Source organism: Aquarana catesbeiana, linkage group LG06 (assembly GCF_042186555.1).
Source record: "Aquarana catesbeiana isolate 2022-GZ linkage group LG06, ASM4218655v1, whole genome shotgun sequence".
Taxonomy (NCBI): domain Eukaryota; kingdom Metazoa; phylum Chordata; class Amphibia; order Anura; family Ranidae; genus Aquarana; species Aquarana catesbeiana.
This window is the reverse complement of record NC_133329.1, coordinates 79214435-79234670: the sequence shown is the minus strand read 5'-3', so window position 1 is coordinate 79234670 and position 20236 is coordinate 79214435. Positions and strand designations below refer to the sequence as shown.

The 20236-nt window shown below is 46.2% G+C and overlaps 2 protein-coding genes across 3 annotated transcripts in view; both read left to right on the top strand.

The window, feature by feature from the left end:
- Window positions 1–670: 670 nt before the first annotated feature.
- LOC141148027 (E3 ubiquitin-protein ligase TRIM39-like) lies at window positions 671–2613 on the top strand. Its single transcript, XM_073635184.1, has one exon. It carries the CDS (start codon window positions 739–741, stop codon window positions 2611–2613), a length of 1875 nt encoding a protein of 624 aa, XP_073491285.1. The 5' UTR covers window positions 671–738.
- A 2907-nt stretch (window positions 2614–5520) lies between these two features.
- The window catches only part of CFAP70 (cilia and flagella associated protein 70), an 87154-nt gene continuing 72438 nt past the window's right edge, over window positions 5521–20236 (top strand). For both annotated transcript variants that reach the window (XM_073636289.1, XM_073636288.1), the window contains exons 1-2: window positions 5521–5618; window positions 16919–16994. In XM_073636289.1, the coding sequence (XP_073492390.1) occupies window positions 16929–16994 (66 nt within the window). In that variant the 5' untranslated portion in view covers window positions 5521–5618; window positions 16919–16928. The remainder of the gene's footprint in view (window positions 5619–16918; window positions 16995–20236) is intronic.

Below are 20236 nucleotides of genomic sequence, written 5' to 3'. Positions count from 1 at the left end.
CACAGCACATAGGATCAGAGCTAAGACTGGCCATACACCTATAGATTATCTGCAGATTTTCTATGGTCAGATGGAAAAAGTGGAACAGATTCCTCCATCTACGCTGAACTGTGTGGATGGAAGAATCTCCCACTGGGCCAAGCTTCAGTATCTTGCTAGTCGGCCCCGCTGGCTCTCACAATACCTGAACATTCTGATTGGGTGCAGGCATTGTTTAGCTTGAGAGCCAGCGGGGCTGACTAGCAAGATACTGAAGCTTGGCCCAGTGGGAGATTCCTCCATCCACACAGTTTAGCATACATGGAGAAATCTGTTGCACCTTTTCCATCTAACCATAGAAAATCTGCAGATAATCTATAGGTGTATGGCCAGCTTAAGGCTGTCAATCTGCTGAAGGTCCCTCCCCTGTCACCATTGTTCTCTTGGTGTCAGGAAAACTTGTCAGAAGTGATTCATACCGATAACAGAGGAACAAAGCAGCAGACATAAATAACGCTTATGCCGCGTACACACGAGCGGACTTTACGGCAGACTTGGTCCGGCGTACTGGATTTTGTCAGACAATTCGATCGTGTGTGGGCTCCAGCGGACTTTGTTTTCTCAAAAGTTGGACGGACTTAGATTTGAAACATGTTTTAAATGAATCCGTCAAAATCGAGTCTGGTCGAAAAGTCCGCTCGTCTGTATGCTAGTTCGACGGACAAAAAGCCACGCTAGGGCAGCTATTGGCTACTGGCTATGAACTTCCTTATTTTTGTCTGGTCGTACGTCATCACGTACGAATTCGACAGACTTTGGTGGATTGTGTGTAGGCAAGTCAGTTCATTCAGAAAGTCCGTCAAAGTCCGCCAAGCAAAGTCTGCCGTAAAGTCCGCTCGTGTGTACGCGGCATTAGTGCTCTTATTTGAGGCAAGTACACACTATAGAGGGATATGCTTTGTTCATATTTCATGTCTGAGATTTACAACCACTTTAAAAAAAAAAAGAAAAATCCATATTTTTCACATAACGTGTCCTTTTAACTCTGATCCTTCTAGGATGACTTCATCTGATCTGGGGGAGGAACTGAGCTGTTCCATCTGTCTGGAAAGCTACACGGACCCAGTATCCCTGCAATGTGGTCACAACTTCTGCCAGAGTTGTATCAAATCTGTGCTTGATACGCAGGAGAGGTCTGCCGCTTATACGTGTCCGGTGTGCAGGGCGGAGTATTTAGACCGCCCTCAACCAGAGAAGAACATAAATCTCTGTAAACTAGTGGAGTGTTACTTACTGGCCCATCCAGAGCAAGAGAAGACCAAGATGCTGTGCACCTACTGTGATTTTCCAGAACCGGCTACTAAGATGTGTCTTCAGTGTGAGACCTCTTTTTGCGGCAAGCACTTGAGCCGCCATAACAAGTCAGTTGACCATTGCTTAATCAACCCTACAACTTCTCTTGAAAACATGCAGTGCTCCACTCACAAGCAGATGCTGAAGTATTATTGTTTCGAAGACGAAGTTTGCGTCTGCATATCATGCTTCGCCGTGGGAGAGCATCGGGGACACTTGGTGCAGCCAATCTATGAAGTCTCCGAGAAGAAAACAAAGGAGATGAGGAATATTTTGGAAACTCTGATGTCAGGAAAAAGAGAATCAGAAAAGTGTCTTCAAATGGCCATAAACCACGTAGAGAAAGTGCAGAGGAATGCAGACTATATCACCAAGGAGGTCAATGAATTGCTTGAGGATATCCGAGAACAAGTGAACAGTCTGGAGAGGAGAATTTTAGGGGAGCTCAACAGGCAGACCAAAGCGATTAGATCGCAAGTATCCAATCTAATCAAACAGTTGGACGTAAAATCAGATAGGCTGACTCAGAGTATTAACCATATTCGGGGCATCTGCAATGACGAGGATCCCTTTTCCATCTTGCAAAGACAAAAATCGGCAAGGGATGTTTTTGAAAATGTTCCTGAAGAGGACAAAACAAGCCAACTCATTGGTGACCTGAACGAAGGTTTGGTCTCCAATATCTTGCACACTGGTCTGTTGGATATTACAAATGCCATCAAGAAAAATATCCACATATGTGATGTGTCGCCGCTGCTAATGGACGACAGAACGGCTCACAACAAGATGGAATTATCTGTGGACTTGAAATCCATGGCTGACTCTGATATAAACCATGGCCGGCTGAGATCTCCCCTGAGATTTATGGTTTACAACCAGGTGCTTAGTGTAAATGGCTTTAAAGAAGGACAGCACTACTGGGAAGTAGAGGCTAGCGTTACTGGTATATGGGACATTGGCTTGGCCTATCCTAGCATTGAGCGAGATGGGAAACAGTCCGGTATTGGCGATAACAACAAGTCGTGGTGCCTGCGCAAATACACCAAAAAATACATGGCAGCCCACAACTCCAAAGCTCAGTCGCTGCTTCATGAACAATGCTCTCAAGTGATCGGAATCTATCTGGATTACGAGGCTGGTAGACTGTCCTTTTATGAGCTCTTCCACCCGTCTGAAGGGTTATATAGACATATACACAGCTTTACTTCCACGTTCACCGAACCATTGCATGTTGCGGTGTATGTGGACGATGGGGCCTGGGTCACATTCAAGCACAAGTAAACCTTAATCGCCTTTAACACTTAAGCATTCTCATTTTGGGGGTACAACCTTTTCTTTTTTTAAACAGGTGAATTTTATTGAGTGTTACTCAACATAAAAATACAGTAACAAGAAGGGTACAACCTTAAAGCAGACCTGTGCTTTGCCCTCACAGGTTCTCTTTTAATGCTCCTTACCCAGCATTACATATCACCTCTTCTTATCTCCCCCACTACACTATTCAACCACTGGTAGCAAAGAAAGAAACCTATGAGCTACTTGACAATACCCGATGTGACAGCAATGGCCTTTCATCAAGCACCAGTGCAATCACATGGTAGGAAGGAGAGAAACTCGCATGCTTCCCCGTACCTGGAAGTACTGGGTGGTATTTTTACTGCCAACATCTGAGTAAAGGGAAGGTGAGTATACTGTGCTGGGAGGGCTTTGAGTGGATTCCATGTGAAATAAACAGTCTACCGCTAGAGTTTCCAGATTCACCCATGCCTCCACACTGGCTTCTCCATATGTTCCTGCAATCGGTGGAGGAACTTCCCAGACAGGGTGTTTGAAGGTTTAAAAATGATGCCAAATGATTGAACCCTTTTTCGTCAGCCTTCTATTGGGTGGTCAGTCTTAGGTGGGGTTAACCTTTAAGCAGAGATGGACTGTAGGAAAGTAAATGACCTGTATGGCAGTGTCCTACTTGCCAAAATAAAGGTCCACCATGAAAATGTATTAACTCAGACATTCTTTATGCATAATTACATTAAATTCCCAAAACAAACCCAGAATGTCTTTTTAATTCTTTCGGTTTACTGTGAAATCTGAAATGCTGGAATTTTATTTTAATGAATAAAATTTTGAATGTATACACCTAACGTCTGAGTCCTTTCCTTTTTGCTCTCTGGGACAAGAAGGGAAATATCCCCAATGAGGACACAGATGTTAAAGCAGCCTATAAATTATTCCTGCCAACTCATCATGATGGATTAGAAGACACGCATGACCCTTTTCTCATAATGCAGGGTATATGTATTGTGCGGTGTTTTGGGCTCTACTGCATAATGTATCGGGGTGCCATTAGCACCACAAAGCAGGTGAGTTGTAGCAATGCACGTTACTTAAGGAGAAATAAAGTGCTTGCCACTGCTGGCCTAATTTTGAAAATGCTATTCTCCCTGACTGTTATCGCGTCCCTCTGGCTACAAAACTTTGAGTCACTGACTCAAAACAAGCATACAGATCAGAAAAGTCCTTGGTCCTCATCGGCAAATTTGTAGCAGGGGAGTGACTCACTGGGGGCGATAAACTATCGGTGGTACAGAATGGAACATTTTGGCAGGAAAATCTTTCTTTTATGCAAAACCTTTGCAAATTTTAACAACAATCATGTCACAGTGATGATGGTTTATAGGGGTCCTGTGCCAACTATTGTTTGGCACACTAATGCAATTATTAGACATGTGCGATTTTTGTTTTGTTACCAATAAAAAATTTGGACCAAATTTTCTTTATTCAGAGATTGGATGTATCCGAATTTCTGAATCACAATAGTAATGCATCTGAAATAAATTGGAACTAGATCGAATTTGAAAATGAACTTGAAAAAGAAACATAACATAAAAGAAACATAATGCGATTAAATACAGTAAGGTATAAAAGTAAAATAAGGATTCCTACCAAGGGCTTCGTGTAGACGGGACGTTAAAACCTCCCCTAAATGATTAACTTGACAGATAGTAACCAACGTTATAAAACTTCCATTTTGCCGCGTTTGCGTTTAGAAGCTCAGTGAAAAATGCCTGTAAACGAAACGCGAGTTACCGCATTTACAAGCTGTTGCAGGCATTTGCCATTTCAAATGCCTCTGAACATTCGTTTTTAAAGCAGAGTTCCACCCAAAAGTGGAACTTTCGTTCGTTCATTCATTGTACTCCTACACACACACCCACACCCACACACCTCCGGTGCCACATTTGGCACCTTTCGGGGGGGAGGCACTATACCTGTCTTTCACAGGTATCCTGTTTGCACTTCCGGGAACCCCAGCCGTGGGTATTGACGTCACCGCCCGGGCTCCCTCCTCCTTTCCTGGCCACCGGGCCAGTAGGAGAGAAGAGCCTCGCGCATGCGCAGTAGGGTTCCCAGCGTGAAGCCGTGAGGCTTCACTGCCGGGTTCCCTTACTTGGAATGGAGGTGGCATGCACCCGACAGCTGATGGAAACATCAGCTGCGGTGCTAACATTGCTGGAGTCCAGGACAGGTAAGTGTCCGGTTATAAAAAGTCAGCAGCTGCAGTATGTGTAGCTACTGGCTTTTAATATTTGCAGCGGTGGGTGGACCTCCGCTTTAATGCATATTATTATATTATAAAATATATTAATATTTTACAGTGGGGGGTGGAAAGTATTCAGACCCCCTTACATTTTTCACTCTTTTTAGCCATTTGCTAAAATCATTTAAGTTCATATTATTTTTTTTTTCCTCATTTAATCATTATTTCATTTAACTGACACCAATTATGGGGATTATTTCATCTGACTGACACCAATTATGGGGATTATTTCATCTATCAGTGGTGTCATTCGGATGAGATAATCCCTATGCCCACACTCACACCTGTGAATGGGCCTGGCACTGATTACATGCGAGATCCCCAGCGGCGCTCATGGAAGGAAGATCTGCGAGCGATCGCCCTGGATGCAGGTGGATGTGAATTAGGCCATAAAATATAAAGGTTTTGGAGGATCTATGGCTGCATTGTGTGTGAGATCTTTTTGTACAGATGGGGGGGATTCTTATGCAGTTGTCTTGGAATCTTTTAAACACATTCCCTAGGTCTAGGACATGCTCCTGGAAAGAAGAACACACAGTGCAGAGCTGGATGGACAGGCTCTCCCTTAGCCTAGCAACCAGCAGAATGGCTGTGGGCCTGGCCTCCATTGTTTGTGATTGTTGCTAGGCGACGAGGACGCTGAGCCTGGGAAGCAGAAGCAGCAGATCTGTGTGCAGGAGACGTCCAGGTATGGGGTACAGGGGCCCATCAGGGGCCCGCATGGACTTACCCAGATGAATCCACAATTAGTTACAGGGGAGGGGGGAGCAGGGACTATATAAGACTATGGACTATTTATGACAAATGTGGACATATCTTTCATCTCACTTAACTCAAGTTTAAGCTAACTGAAATCTCATTTTGCAAAAAAGCACAGAACAGCCAATCATGTGCAAGGAAAATAACATAAAAAACAAGCAAAAGAGAAAAAAAAAATTGTTTGCTAGGACATGATTGGATGATTGAAGTCAGCGCAGCATCACTGGATTCACACTGGATTCACTAAAATCTGTGACCTTGGGGTTTTTTTTTTTCTTTTTTTCTTTTTAACTTGGCTTAGTGAATGGGGGGTTTGTTGTGTTGACTTCAATCATCTAATCATGTGCAAGCAGAAATGTTTTTTTATATTTTATTTTACTTTAGTAATTTTTTTTTTTCTTTTAGTATTTGTTTTTAACCCTTTTTTTTTTTTTTTTTTTTTTTTAGTATTTTGCTTTAGTAAATCAACCCCAATGAGGGTCATAACATGTACTATGAAAATTAGAACCCTCCCCAGGGTGTTTTAAAAAAACAAAAACAAAAAAACAAAAACAAAAAAACAAACAAAAAAAATAATAAATATATATTGATAATATTCAAATTTATTTATTTTTCATAACTTTTTTTGCATGTCTATTATAACTGATAAAAACTTGCTGTTCCATATTTTGTGGTGTATGTATGTGTGTGTGTGTGTGTGTGTATGTGTATATATATATGTATATGTATGTGTGTGTACATATACAATCTCTTAATCCTATTGTATTATAACTGTATTGTCTCCTTTTTATATTGTAAAGCGCTGCGAACTGTTGGCGCTATATAATTCCTGTATAATAATATTTTTTTTTATATATAATATATATTAGTGTGTGTGTATATTTTATTATATTACTATGTGCACAGGTACTGTGCACTATGCTGACACTAACCTCTGCTTTAAAAAAATCGATTCAAGTAAACTAAAGGCAAAACTTTTTTTTTTTTTTTTTTTTTCATTTGAGATTGCATAAGGGAGGGTTATAACCCCCTATCATCTTCTTTCCATCTGTGTTCCATTGCTGTGATTTCTCTTCACTTCCTGTCCCATAGCCAAAACAGGAAGTGAGAGGAAATCCCTTTTAGTCACCAGAACTAGTGTCCCCATTGGAACATTTCCCCTCTATTCCTGTTTTCTGTGTCAACTCAAAATCTGGGAATTTTCTTTTATGTTCACCTTTAGATGATAATGGTAAACAGGAGAAATAGAGAGGGTGAATCTCCCTGACGGGGGGCACAGACACCAATAAAAACCTGACAGGGGTTCTAATCCATCTCCCCTCTATCCAAAACAAAAAGGTTTTCCCTTTAATTATGCTTTAACTTGGAAAAGTCCCTTCTATTGCTCTCAGCCTCCTCCAAATTCCTTTTTACTGTATATTTTTGCTGCTGTGATTTGACTTCCTGTCAGGGTTGCCAACCTCCCGCAGCATTTTTTTTACTGACAAAACATGGAAAATTTACTGGCAGAGCACTTCTTCTTTTTTTTTTTTTTTTTTTTCTGGTAACCTGAGAAATGAAAGAACTCCTGTTGAAAACTAACACAGTGAATATTTGAACGGTATAAACATGATATGGAAACACTGACAATACCTAGAACAAAGTAATTTGCTTGATTTACACTTAAAAAGTCAAACTGTCAGTAAATTTACTGGCGGTTGGCAACCCTGCTTCCTGTTAGAGGGTGGCTACATTCGTTCTTTATAGTCCCATTGTATATAGAAATGTAGTCCTCCTCTTTTGCTCGCTCCAGAAATGCACTATGGGATGTGTAGTGTGTATAGGGCACGCAGCTGGTTCTAAACAAACAGAAGTGAGGGGGAAAGGGAGAGGTTTGGAAGCTCACAGAGGATGTTGCAAGGAGGCAGAAAAACACAGTAAGAATAAAAAAAAACAAAAAAACAACTGATTATAGGGCTAATAAGTATTGGATGTGTATGCATTATTTTGGGGAAAATAAGTATATTAATTAGTGTCGGGGGAAGGTTACACACATTCCTGGCTGTTATATTGAACCATTCAGGTGGCTGCGATAACACCTGATTGCTTAAACACATACTGCCGGTAACAGTGCCCCCCCAATGCATGCGCCTCCCCTGCCATGTATCCTGAGCTTCACTTGCCCATCTGCAGGCCCAGGACCGACATAGCAGGTGCCGCCGGGTAGAGGGCAGGGAACAGAGTGGACACAAATCCGCTGTGCTTCCCTTCTTGTTGCCAACCCAGAAAGCGATGTGTTTGACATCACTTCCGGGTCCGCCTCTCTGTCCCCGGCCAGCATACCTGGGAAAGAACATAAGGCTCCATTCACACCTATGCAGTTTGCTTTTGAGCGTCTTTGCTGTGCTTTTTGCGGGCTTTTACCGCGATTTTGCCACAATTTGCGTTTTGCATTACTTTATGCTTACTGATAAGACGACACTGATAGGTGGCACTGGTGGGAACTGATAGGCTGTACTAATGGGCACTGATGGGCCCATCAAATGACACATATGAGACGGTACAGAGGGAGGGATCGAACGCATCATTAACTGACCCCCCCCCCCCCCCCCCCCTTTCGGGTGGGAAAGGTGGTGAATCAGCCGGAACTGGTTTGGTTCCCTCTTGGGGACAACCCCCAATGGTGAAACCACCTGGTCCCCCACTGGTGGAACCGAAAACGAGCCAGACATCCTGCCCAATGCCACCTCTATCTATAGTTTAACAGAAATTACGTCCGGGTGAGCATACGCCAACTTCAGGTTAGCCGAAACAGGAGGGACGCTGGCCAACAAACTCGGAATTTCGAAAATCCTCCTTAAAACCCAACCATAACGTTCTTGCCGCGACCCTGTTCGGATACCTACTTGGGTACGGCGCCATTTTTTTCCACCTTCACCGGAGTCATCCTTCTTTCCAGCGTCGGCCGGTTTCTTTCCTTTCTTGAAGCATTTGGACAAGGGATGGGAACCCCTGCAACCCAAGCACTCGTGACAGAAACAGCAGGATCCCACGAATTTGCAGGCTCCCTCATTAAACTGCCAGCAGAACCACTTACGCTTTGCGACCGATGGTGATGAGGCTTGGGCACCCCCGGCTGCACCAGGAAAGGGGGGCGGCGTGACCCTGCCTTATGTCATGAGCTTCGTCTACAAGCCAATGTCTTTGTGATCCCATCGCAACGACGGTCTCACAGTCTTCCGCTGCCGGAACTGCTCGTCATAGCGCAGCCACACCACACCCCCATAGACCCACTGAGCCTCGCTGATGGAGTCCAAGTAGCAAAACAAGGCCGAACAATTCTCTGGCGCCTTCTCCCCTATGATGCTCGCCAATATGTTAAACGCTTGAAGCCAGTTGGTGAATGTCCGCGGGATAAGTCTATAGCGCCGCTTCTCCTCTTCCTCCTTTTTGCTCTCATCAGGTTTAACCTTGTCCAGGTTAAACTTTTCCAGCGGTAATAGCGAAAAGATCTCCACGTAGTACCCCTTCCAAATCTTCTCCCTTGCCTCCGCTTTCAAATGAGACCCCAAGGGGCCCTCGTAGCAAACCATAGACTTCACACCGCGCAGCATCCGCCAGCCGCACTCCGTCCGATGACGACACCCCCGGGGTGGCAACTGTAGCCGTATTCACCTATGATGACCCCGCAGCCCCTGGGAGGACTGTGGCCGACCCTGGCGACATGGAGGGCGGCTGTGGAGCTGCCTGCACCACTGGTGGCAGCAAAGGCGGGGACGCAGCAGGTGACTGCCCATCCCCCACCGGCGTCCAGGCCGCGACAGGTGAAACTGCAGGAGCGAGGGTTCCCGCCACCGTTCCCCTTCCCACAAGATCCCTACAGCCTTAGACCAGAGCCATTAGAAAGTGTTGCAGCAAAGCATCCCCAGAGCTCACCGCCCCCTGACCGCTGGACCCACCCCCATCTCCAGGAGAGGCCAGCCCGCTAACCAGAGCCATCCGTCCCCAGCCACAAAGACAGGTGCTGGGACAGGCCCGCCACCCGCTTGCAGCCCAGGAGAAGTACCGAAAGGGACCCCAGGCGCAGACATCACACTCACAGGAACAGACATAGGCAAAGATACAGAAAAAGACTGATCAGGCTGACCAGGGGAAACCAACCGACCAGCCGCACCCCTGGATCCCTGACGAGGGCCCTGCTGGACCGCAGCCACCACGGGCCCCTCCGAATCTGTGTCTGACATTTCGCCCTCCGATCATGGGTCCCCCTGCACCAGGGGACACTGACAAGGTAGAAGGGACCAGTCGCCCGGGAATGACGTCATCTGGCGCCCGTAGGACCATGTGGCTCCCTGCGGCCTGACTCCCATGTTGAGCCCTCTTCCGGCCTGCGGATGCCGCTTCAGGACCATTGCCTGGGGTACCTCTGCTTCTCCCATTGATAGCCACGGCTGTCCTGGGGGTGGGGCCCGCGCCAGTACCCGCAGATCGTCCACGCCGGGCCCCACCGTGAGCAGGGGAAGGCGCTGCACGGCTTGCTGCCGAGTCCTGATCCAGCGCCTGTAGAGGCCTGGAGGGGGATGGAGAGGAGACCCTCCCGGCTGGGTCCCGCGGATGCAGAGGATTCCTCCCAGCCCCCTGCCGAGGGCGGAGGTGTGGGACTCTTCGCCCTGGGGGCTTGAGGGTCCGAAATTGGGCTCTCTGTGCAGTGGCTCACCCTGGGGGTCCCATCAGGGCTAAAGCGCACAGGAGGCCAAGACCTCCTTGCACATGGCGACAAAGGGGTCCCTGCCCCGACCCCTGAAGCACAGCAGACAGCTGGGAATTCAGCCACTGCAGACCATTAGCCAGGGCAGCCGAGCGCAGCTGCCCCAGGAGTCTGTCCAGATCCTCCATAGTGTGAGCAACACAGAAAGAAAGAAAAAACTTTCTGTGCTGTTACCTCTCTGTTCTGCTGCCCCCAACTAATGAAACTACCACCCCTGCCCCCCCCCCCCGGGGGATAATCCAATACCCAGGCCGCACCCCCTACCCTTCCATTGTTCCAGTGTAAGCCACCCCTCCCCCCCCCCAACCTGTACATACACAGGAACTGGTCCGTGCAACCTGCCCAGCGACCCCCAGTCATGTGGGCCCTACACCTAGGTTCCCTTTGCTCCGGGCCTTTTCTTTATTGTCCTATATGATTTATCATAGTTTTAGTATATAACTATTTGACATCTATGTTTATTCAAGTGGTACACCACACATATATGTTTTATATTTCTATACTGTTTCTATATTGTTAACCCTTTCCTGTTTTCCCCACCCATCCCAGTTTTTGCCAGGACATTAACTCTCAGGCTTGGGAGCTCAAATTATTTTTTCTGCAAACATGTAGACGTAGTTTTCTGGGCAGGGGGAGGATGTAGCACCCTGGAGTTTGGGCAGGGTTGTTCCTCACAAATGTACTTGCCAGGAGTCATTATCCTGGTTGATTGTTAGAGATCTATTGATTCCTCCCTAAGTTTGGCCTTGTTGCACTTTTCTCTTCTACCACTGGGTGGTCGGGTACTTGGTGGTACTAGATATGAGAAGGGCAACCCAAGGTCAGGTTATGGGTATGTGGGGTGTCTCAGCCAATGGGCAGGGGTTTTCTTGAATCCCTTGGCCTGCTGGGAGATCCTATATATTCGGGTGAAGTCAGGTGATCTATGTTCTGTGCCACCTGGACGGCTGTCTGGGTGGACGTGTGTCATGTTGCCCGGAGCTGCTAGGCCAGAGATTGGGCCTATCCCGGGGGCATCTGGCTGCTAGGCTGCCTGAGGGCCTATCCAGAAGCAAGAGAGCAGCGCAGGGTTGGGATTGCGGCTTGCAGTCCAACCAGAAGTGACAGTTCTTCTGGCCGGAGAACCTGTCGTGGTCGAAGGTAGAGGGGAAGCTGTCGCCACTAAGGGACCATCCGCCTTATTACCAGGGACCACAGTGAGTAACTGAAGCAAGTACCAGAGCAGCATTATCAACAAACGGGCACGGTGGAGAATCGGGAAACTTCAGGCGTTGATCAAGTCAACGACCCAGCCAGTGGAGGTGATGCTTGCAGAGCATCCTTGTGTGCCAACGCAGGGACCTTGACGGTTAGCAGGGGTGAAGCTTGAGAAGTATCTGCAGTGTCAAGCTAGGGACCCAGCAGAGAGGCGGGGGTGACGCTTGAGGAAGATACCACCGTGAAGATTGCAGGAGCTCAAGGGATTCAGTGGCAGTGAATCAGAGGTTCTAGTGAGAGACTGGGAGCTCAGTGTGCTGAAGAACTACAAGGAGAAGTTATAGAGAAGGCAAAAGAACTGTTACGCTTTGTGTTAGGAACTGTTAAAGACTATTGCCATAGGAGACAGCATCCCTACACGTGCAGATGTGGTGCCTTGCTGGAGGCCTTTCCCTGCATGGCTGTCCTCCTCCTGTTGAAGTCTCGGAGTCTGCCAGTTGAACTTACAACTACTTAAGGGTGTCCTGACCCTAACCCTCTTTCCCCCAAAAAGTTTGTAAGAGGATTAAACCTCTCTTTTGCAGTCAAGAAGTGTCTGGCACCCAAAAACTTTATCCACCTAGCACCCACTATGCCTCACAACCCACCATATACAGAAGGATGTCAGCTATCTCTGGCCCTGGAGGTTCTCATCAGATTGAAGGAGGCCGGAGACCTTGCTACAAATATTAAAAACGAGCATGCAGAAAAGCATCCGGAACGGATCTGGAGTGCGTTTTTGTGATGTGAACTGGCCCTTGGTGATTCTGTTTTTGAATTTTTTTTTTTTTTTTCCCAGACATGTTGGTGTTATACAGTATCTTTCACTTGGGTGTTGTACTAGTAAATACAGCTAGATAAAACATAAACTGTGTCTGTCTTCATTTCAGGTTGCAAAGGAACAAAACGTGCTCTATACACCACCACAATGGATTTGAAATGAAACAAACAAAATGTGCTTTAACTGCAGACTTTCAGCTTTAATTTGAGGGTATTTACATCCAAATCAGGTGAACGGTGTAGGAATTACAACAGTTTGTATATGTGCCTCCCACTTTTTAAGGGACCAAAAGTAATGGGACAGATTAACAATCATCCATCAAACTCTCACTTTTTAATACTTGTTTGCTAATCCTTCGCAGTCAATTACAGCCTGAAGTCTGGAACACATAGACATCACCAGACGCTGGGTTTCATCCCTGGTGATGCTCTGCCAGGCCTCTACTGCAACTGTCTTCAGTTCCTGCTTGTTCTTGGGGCATTTTCCCTTCAGTTTTGTCTTCAGCAAGTGAAATGCATGTTCAATCGGATTCAGGTCAGGTGATTGACTTGGCCATTGCATAACATTCCACTTCTTTCCCTTAAACTCTTTAGTTGCTTTCGCAGTATGCTTCGGGTCATTGTCCATCTGCACTTTGAAGCGCCGTCCAATGAGTTCTGAAGCATTTTGCTGAATATGAGCAGATAATATTGCCCGAAACACTTCAGAATTCATCCTGCTGCTTTTGTCAGCAGTCACATCATCAATAAATACAAGAGAACCAGTTCCATTGGCAGCCATACATGCCCACGCCATGATACTACCATAGTTGCCAACTGTCCTGGATTTCCCGGGACATTCCCGGGACTTGGACTCCATTCCCGAATTTGTGGTGTCCCGGGAAATGTCCAGAAAAATCCGGTTCTCGATTTTCGAAGCCGCCGCCACCGCTAGAGGTCGGCGGCCGGCGGAGACACTATCTCCGCCGGCCGCCATTTTATTGAAGTTCAGGAAGACGGCTGGGGGGGGGCTAGACGGACACACTACTAGGACACCTCTGAGGTGGGGGGGGGGGGCGCGCGCACCGCTGTGGGACACCTGATGTGAGGAGAGGGGCACTGGGGACACCTGATGTGAGGGGAGGGGGGGCACTGGGGACACCTCATGTGAGGGGGGGCACTGGGGACACCTGATGTGAGGGGGGGCTCCACTGGGGACACCTGATGTGAGGGGGGCACTGGGGACACCTGATGTGAGGGGAGGGGAGGGGGGGGCACTGGGGACACCTGGTGTGAGGGGGGGCTCTGCAGGGGACTCCTGGTGTGAGGGGGGCTCCGCCGGGGACTCCTGGTGTGAGGGGGGGCTCTGCAGGGGACTCCTGGTGTGAGGGGGGCTCTGCAGGGGACTCCTGGTGTGAGGGGGGCTCTGCCGGGGACTCCTGGTGTGAGGGGGGGCTCTGCCGGGGACTCCTGGTGTGAGGGGGGGCTCCGCCGGGGACTCCTGGTGTAAGGGGGGGCTCCGCCGGGGACTCCTGGTGTGAGGGGGGGCTCCGCTGGGGGCACCTGATGCAAGGACAGACTCTGCTGGGACATCTGACACAAGGACGGACGGCTGGTGGCAGGCGATGTGGCTAGTGACACGCTCAGGGATCCCACTGATTCTGCATTATGGTGAATTGAATGATTTCATTTTATATTACAATGTAATAATAGAAATAATGCACTTCAATCATCCTGACACCATAACAACCATGGTGCCGGGATGGTTGAAGTGCTAACACCAGGTGTTTGGAGTATCTTTATCTGATGATTGTTTAACTTTCTAGAATACACATATTTTTATTGTTGTGTAGGATCTGGGGCTGCTGTCCCGTCATTTCCCTCTCCCCCTCTCCCCCTCTATTCCCTCTCTCCCTCTCCACCCCTCATTCATCTCAGACTCTAACCACACCCTCTCGAGCCACGCCCATTTAAGCCACGCCCGCTATGTCACGTAAACCACGCCCATTTCCGCCGCGACGCGCTTCGCGCGCCGCACTTGTATATTTTTGCTAAGCCACACCTGCTGATCAATGCCCCGCCCCCTAATTATTGGACGGCTCCGCCTACAGCCACAAAAGTGTCCCACATTTTTTTTTTTCAATGTTGGCAACTATGTACTACCACCACCATGCTTCACTGATGAGGTGGTATGCTTTGGATCATGAGCAGTTTCTTTCCTTCTCCATACTCTTCTCTTCCCATCACTCTGGTACAAGTTGATCTTGGTCTCATCTGTCCATAGGATGTTGTTCCAGAACTGTGAAGGCTTTTTTACATGTTGTTTCTCAAACTCTAATCTGGCCTTCCTGTTTTTGAGGCTCACCAATGGTTTACATCTTGTGGTGAACCCTCTTTATTCACTCTGGTGAAGTCTTCTCTTGATTGTTGACTTTGAAACACATACACCTACCTCCTGGAGAGTGTTCTTGGTCTGGCCAACTGTTGTGAAGGGTGTTTTCTTCACCAGGGAAAGAATTCTTCGGTCATCCACCACAGTTGTTTTCCGTGGTCTTCCGGGTCTTTTGGTGTTGCTGAGCTTACCGGTGCGTTCTTTCTTTTTAAAGATGTTCCAAACAGTTGATTTGGCCACACCTAATGTTCTTGCTATCTCTCTGATGGGTTTGTTTTGTTTTTTCAGCCTAATGATTTCTTGCTTCACTGATAGTGACAACTCTTTGGATCTCATATTGAGAGTTGACAGCAACAGATTCCAAATGCAAATAGCACACTTGAAATGAATTCTGGACCTTTTATCTGCTCCTTGTAAATGGGATAATGAGGGAATAACACACACCTGGCCATGGAACAGCTGAGCAGCCAATTGTCCCATTACTTTTGGTCCCTTAAAAAGTGGGAGGCACATATTCAAACTGTTGTAATTCCTACACCGTTCACCTGATTTAGATGTAAATACCCTCAAATTAAAGCTGAAAGTCTGCAGTTAAAGCACATCTTGTTGTTTCATTTCAAATCCATTGTGGTGGTGTATAGAGCCAAAAAGGATTAGAATTGTGTCAATGTCCCAATATTTATGGACCTGACTGTAGATAGATAAGATCTAGCATGGAATACATACACACATTGTGTTACACTCCATTGGTAATTAGCTCAATGCCTCCATCTACTGGTAAGTACAAAGTAGCAAAATCATTAATACACAATGAAACAATACACGGGAGTATGACAAATGGCAGACACAAAAGGGGGTAAGGCTAGGGTCACATTTGTGCATTGCAGGAACATTTGCATCCCTAACATGCATCCCTTTTTGCAGGCTTGTGACGTTGTCAATAATCCTTAATGACCCCCCAATGCAACCTTGCTAATGTGCGACGTGCGTTTGGTGCAGTTTAAAAAAGCTCCGTGCACTTCTGTGTGATTTTTCACTTGTAGGCTTTACAGCCAAGGAAGCTGCCATCTTAGCCTCTCTTTGATCTGCAGCTGCCCTGGTTGATTAGTTATAACACCAGCCATTTGATGGTTGAGTTGAGAGCACAAGCAACTGTGACAGCATTCACAGCACACCTTGAATGTACAGTAGCTGTTTTGGGAAACTGTTCGATCGCTGAGTTTAGTTTTGCTTTAACATGCATTGTGTTCGGGTAGTCCACTCATTATGAATTTGTAAAGAGAGAAGTACTCCTTACGCTAGTTCTACTTTTTATTTATAGTTTTGAAAATGCATGTTGCCTGGCTGTCATGCTTTATCCAATGGATTTAATACTTCCTGAGTAACAGTACATGCCTGAAAGAAGTAGGCAGGTCAGGAGTATTCACTTCAGCGCAGGTTAACTTGCTGCCTGTGCTGAGTCAAGTCCGTGGCTCAGAAATGATTGAAGCCAGAGAAGGCCAGGCACCGAGCATTTTCATAACGCCATCCTCCATTTTTCTTTCAGTACAGGTCTTCTTTATTAACCACTTCAGCCCCGGAAGATTTGGCTGCTGAATGACCAGGCCATTTTTTGCGATTCGGCACTGCGTCGCTTTAACTGACAATTGTGTGGTCGTGTCTCCAGCTTCTGGGTATCGATCCCCGGCCGCTCTCATTGGTCGGGCGGAGGTGGGGTCACTCCCACACATGCTCAGGAGTTCAGTCAGTTGGGCATTGCCGAATCTGAACATTGAGCTACACATGTGCAGATCGCCGTACAGGGGAGGACAGGCAGGTAAGTAACTTTAATGCAGAAGAGACAAAACGTATTAAAAATCCAGCCTGTTCGGCCATTTTGAATTTTTAACATAAAGTTCCACTTTAAGTCCCCTTAATGGACAATCCTTTTAAGTCAAGTTTGTATGTTGTGGATTGGATGTGTGAAGGTGGTCAGTGGTTATGTTGGCTCTGCAGTTTCCCCCCCCCCCGACCCCCCTAAGATGGAGTGCGTTAATAAGTAACACTTGTAATGGGACCTACATCCCTAATCTCATGCTTTCTTGTCTCCGTTCAGAATCGTCGCTATGGAGACACCACTGGTTCGCCCCCCTGTGCCGGTACACATCACAGTCCTTCGAGCACATGATCTGGTAACACTTTTCATAAATAGCACTTAGCAGGGGGAGGGGCTACCGAATGGGTTAACCCTTCACTGACACACCACACCTTTGCTCTATGATAGATAGATAGATAGAGTAGATAGTATCAGCCAATGCCTTGGGGCTCAACACAAAAAGGGGAATACAAAAGCAGATATAGTAGATGATCAAAGGACTTCCATATCAATGTCCATTGAATGCCTACAATACCTGTTTATATACAGTGTGTAATGTGGATATATATATATATATATATATATATATATATATATATACATATACATATATACAGTATCTCACAAAAGTGAGGAGGACACCCCTCACATTTTTGTAAATATTTTCTTCTATCTTTTCATGTGACAACACTGAAGAAATGACACTTTGCTACAATGTAAAGTAGTTAGTGTACAGCGTGTATAACAGTGTAAATTTGCTGTCCCCTCAAAATACCTCAACACACAGCCATTAATGTCTAAACTGCTGGCAACAAAAGTGAGTACACCCCTAAGTGAAAATGTCCAAATTGGGCCTAAAGTATCAATATTTTGTGTGGCCACCATTATTTTCCAGCACTGCCTTAACCCTCTTGGGCATGGAGTTCACCAGAGCTTCACAGGTTGCCACTGGAGTCCTCTTCTACTCCTCCATGATGACATCACGGAGCTGTTTGATGTTAAAGACCTTGCGCCCCTCCACCTTCCATTTGAGGATGCCCCACAGATGCTCAATAGGTTTAGGTCTGGAGACATGCTTGGCCAGTTCATCACCTTTACCCTCAGCTTCTTTAGCAAGGCAGTGGTCATTTTGGAGGTGTGTTTACCATGTTGGAATACTGCCCTGTGGCCCAGTCTCCGAAGGGAGGGGATCATGCTCTGCTTCAGTATGTCACAGTACATGTTGGCATTCATGGTTCCCTCAATGTACTGTAGATCCCCAGTGCCGGCAGCACTCATGCAGCCCCAGACCATGACACTCCCACCACCATGCTTGCTGAGCACTGACAGGCTGATCCCCCACCCCTTCAACCTCTGCAGCTGGCAGCACTCATATGTCTATTTCCCAAAGACAACCTCTGGATATGACGCTGAGCACGTGCACTCAACTTCTTTGGTCGACCATGGTGAGGCCTGTTCTGAGTGGAATCTGTCCTGTTAAACCTCTGTATGGTCTTGACCACCGTGCTACAGCTCAGTTTCAGGGTCTTGGCAATCTTCCTATAGACTAGGCCATCTTTATGTAGAGCAACAATTCTTTTTTTCAGATCCTCCAGAGAGTTCTTTGCCATGAAGTGCCATGTTGAACTTCCAGTGATCAGTATGAGAGAGTGAGGCTACTTTCGTTAGCGGTAAAGTGCCGTTCATTTTAGCGGCGCTTTACCGTCATTTTTAGTGGTGCTTTTCGGCCGAAGAAAGAAAGGGTTAAAAGCGCCCGTGTTGCAACACTCCCAGTGTGAAAAGTCACACTGAAATGAATGGAGAGGTGGTTTTCAGGCGTTAGTTAGAGGCTATTTCTAGCGCTAAAAAGCCTGAAAACCAAAAGCAGCCTGAGAACAATAACACCAAATTTAACACACCTGCTCCCCATTTACACCTGAGATCTTGTAACACTAACGAGTCACATGACACCGGGGAGGGAAAATGGCTAATTGGGCCCAATTTGGACATTTTCACCTAGGGGTGTACTCACTTTTGTTGCCAACGGTTTAGACATTAATGGCTGTGTATTGAGTTATTTTGAGGAGACAGCAAATTTACACTGTTATACAAGCTGTACACTCACTACTTTACATTGTAGCAAAGTGTCATTTCTTCAGTGTTGTCACATGAAAAGAGAATAAAATATTTACAAAAATGTGAGGGATGTACTTACTTTTGTGAGATACTGTATATAGTTGCTGAAGAGTGTCAAGGCCATAGAGACACACAGGGCCTCCTCCGGACAGTTGCATTTATAACACTTATGCCCGACGGATTTTGGGCCAAACTTGTCTTACATACACACGGTCGCACAAAGTTGTCGGAAAATCCGATCGTTCTGAACGCGGTGACGTGAAACGCGTACGTTGGGACTATAAGCAGGGCAGTAGCCAATAGCTTTAGTCTCTTCATTTATTCTGAGCATGCGTGGCACTTTGTGCGTCGGATTTGTGTACATACGATCGGAATTTAAACGATCCGATTTTGTTGTCGGAAAATTTTATATCCAGCTCTCAAACTTTGTGTGTCGGAAATTCAGACGGAAAAAGTCCAATGGAGCCCACACACGATCGGAATTTCCGACAACACAATCCGATCGCACTTTTTCCGTCGGAAAATCCGATTGTGTGTACAGGGCATAACACAGGCTGGCACATTGACAAACATAGACTGATGAACATTAAAACAAAACTCCAGGAATTAAAATGGTATAAAACCCTCATCACTTTTTAACGTAACTCATTGAGCCCAATTAAATAAATATTCCCCAGGAAAACATTCGTTTTAATATGCCATTCATCACTTCGGGCTCAGACCCTTTGTTCATTCCGACATTGGTGGTTGTATTCGTAACGGCCCACCACACCCTGTCTGGACTCTGGATGGAATGCAGTCTGACACAGAAAAACACAAAAGGCAATTGGGGGAAGCTCATTGGCCAAAAATAACACACTAACACTGCCCATTCGAAAATCAAATGAATCCGAATATATCCAAAAGAAATACGAATGTATTTATCAACTATTTCTTTATATTCAGCGATAACAAATATTTAGTGAGAATGAAAATACGAAAAACAAAATTATCCGACTGTAATCGATTCGTTAAACTCGTAGGTTTAATCGTTTTGCGTTCTTTTGGATTTTTGGATTTCAGTCCTTTCGGGTTTTCGTTCTTTTTCGGATTTTTGTTCTTTCAGATAATTAGTTTTCATACTCATTCATCAAAAGAGTCTTTTGTTCATTCGGATGCTCCCAAATGAACGAATATGCCGAATTTCATCCGAAAACAAATTCGTTACAAAACGAATTGCACCTGTCTAGTACCTCCTCCATGTTCCCCTCCTCGTTGGGCACCAAGTGTGGGTCACATACATACCTCCCAACTTTTCAAGGTTTTTACATTCAGAGGGCCGCTGGGAAGCTAAAAATGACTGTACATAGTGATATCTGTGATCTTCCATGTGCTGCTCCAGCAGCTTCCCCTCTGCAAACTTAACAAAGGGGGGGTTGCTTGCTCAATATTCCCGCCATTCAC

Bases quoted from the DNA above. Each gene is read 5' to 3' on its own strand.
- LOC141148027 (XM_073635184.1), top strand. From the start codon at position 739: ATGAACTTCCTTATTTTTGTCTGGTCGTACGTCATCACGTACGAATTC.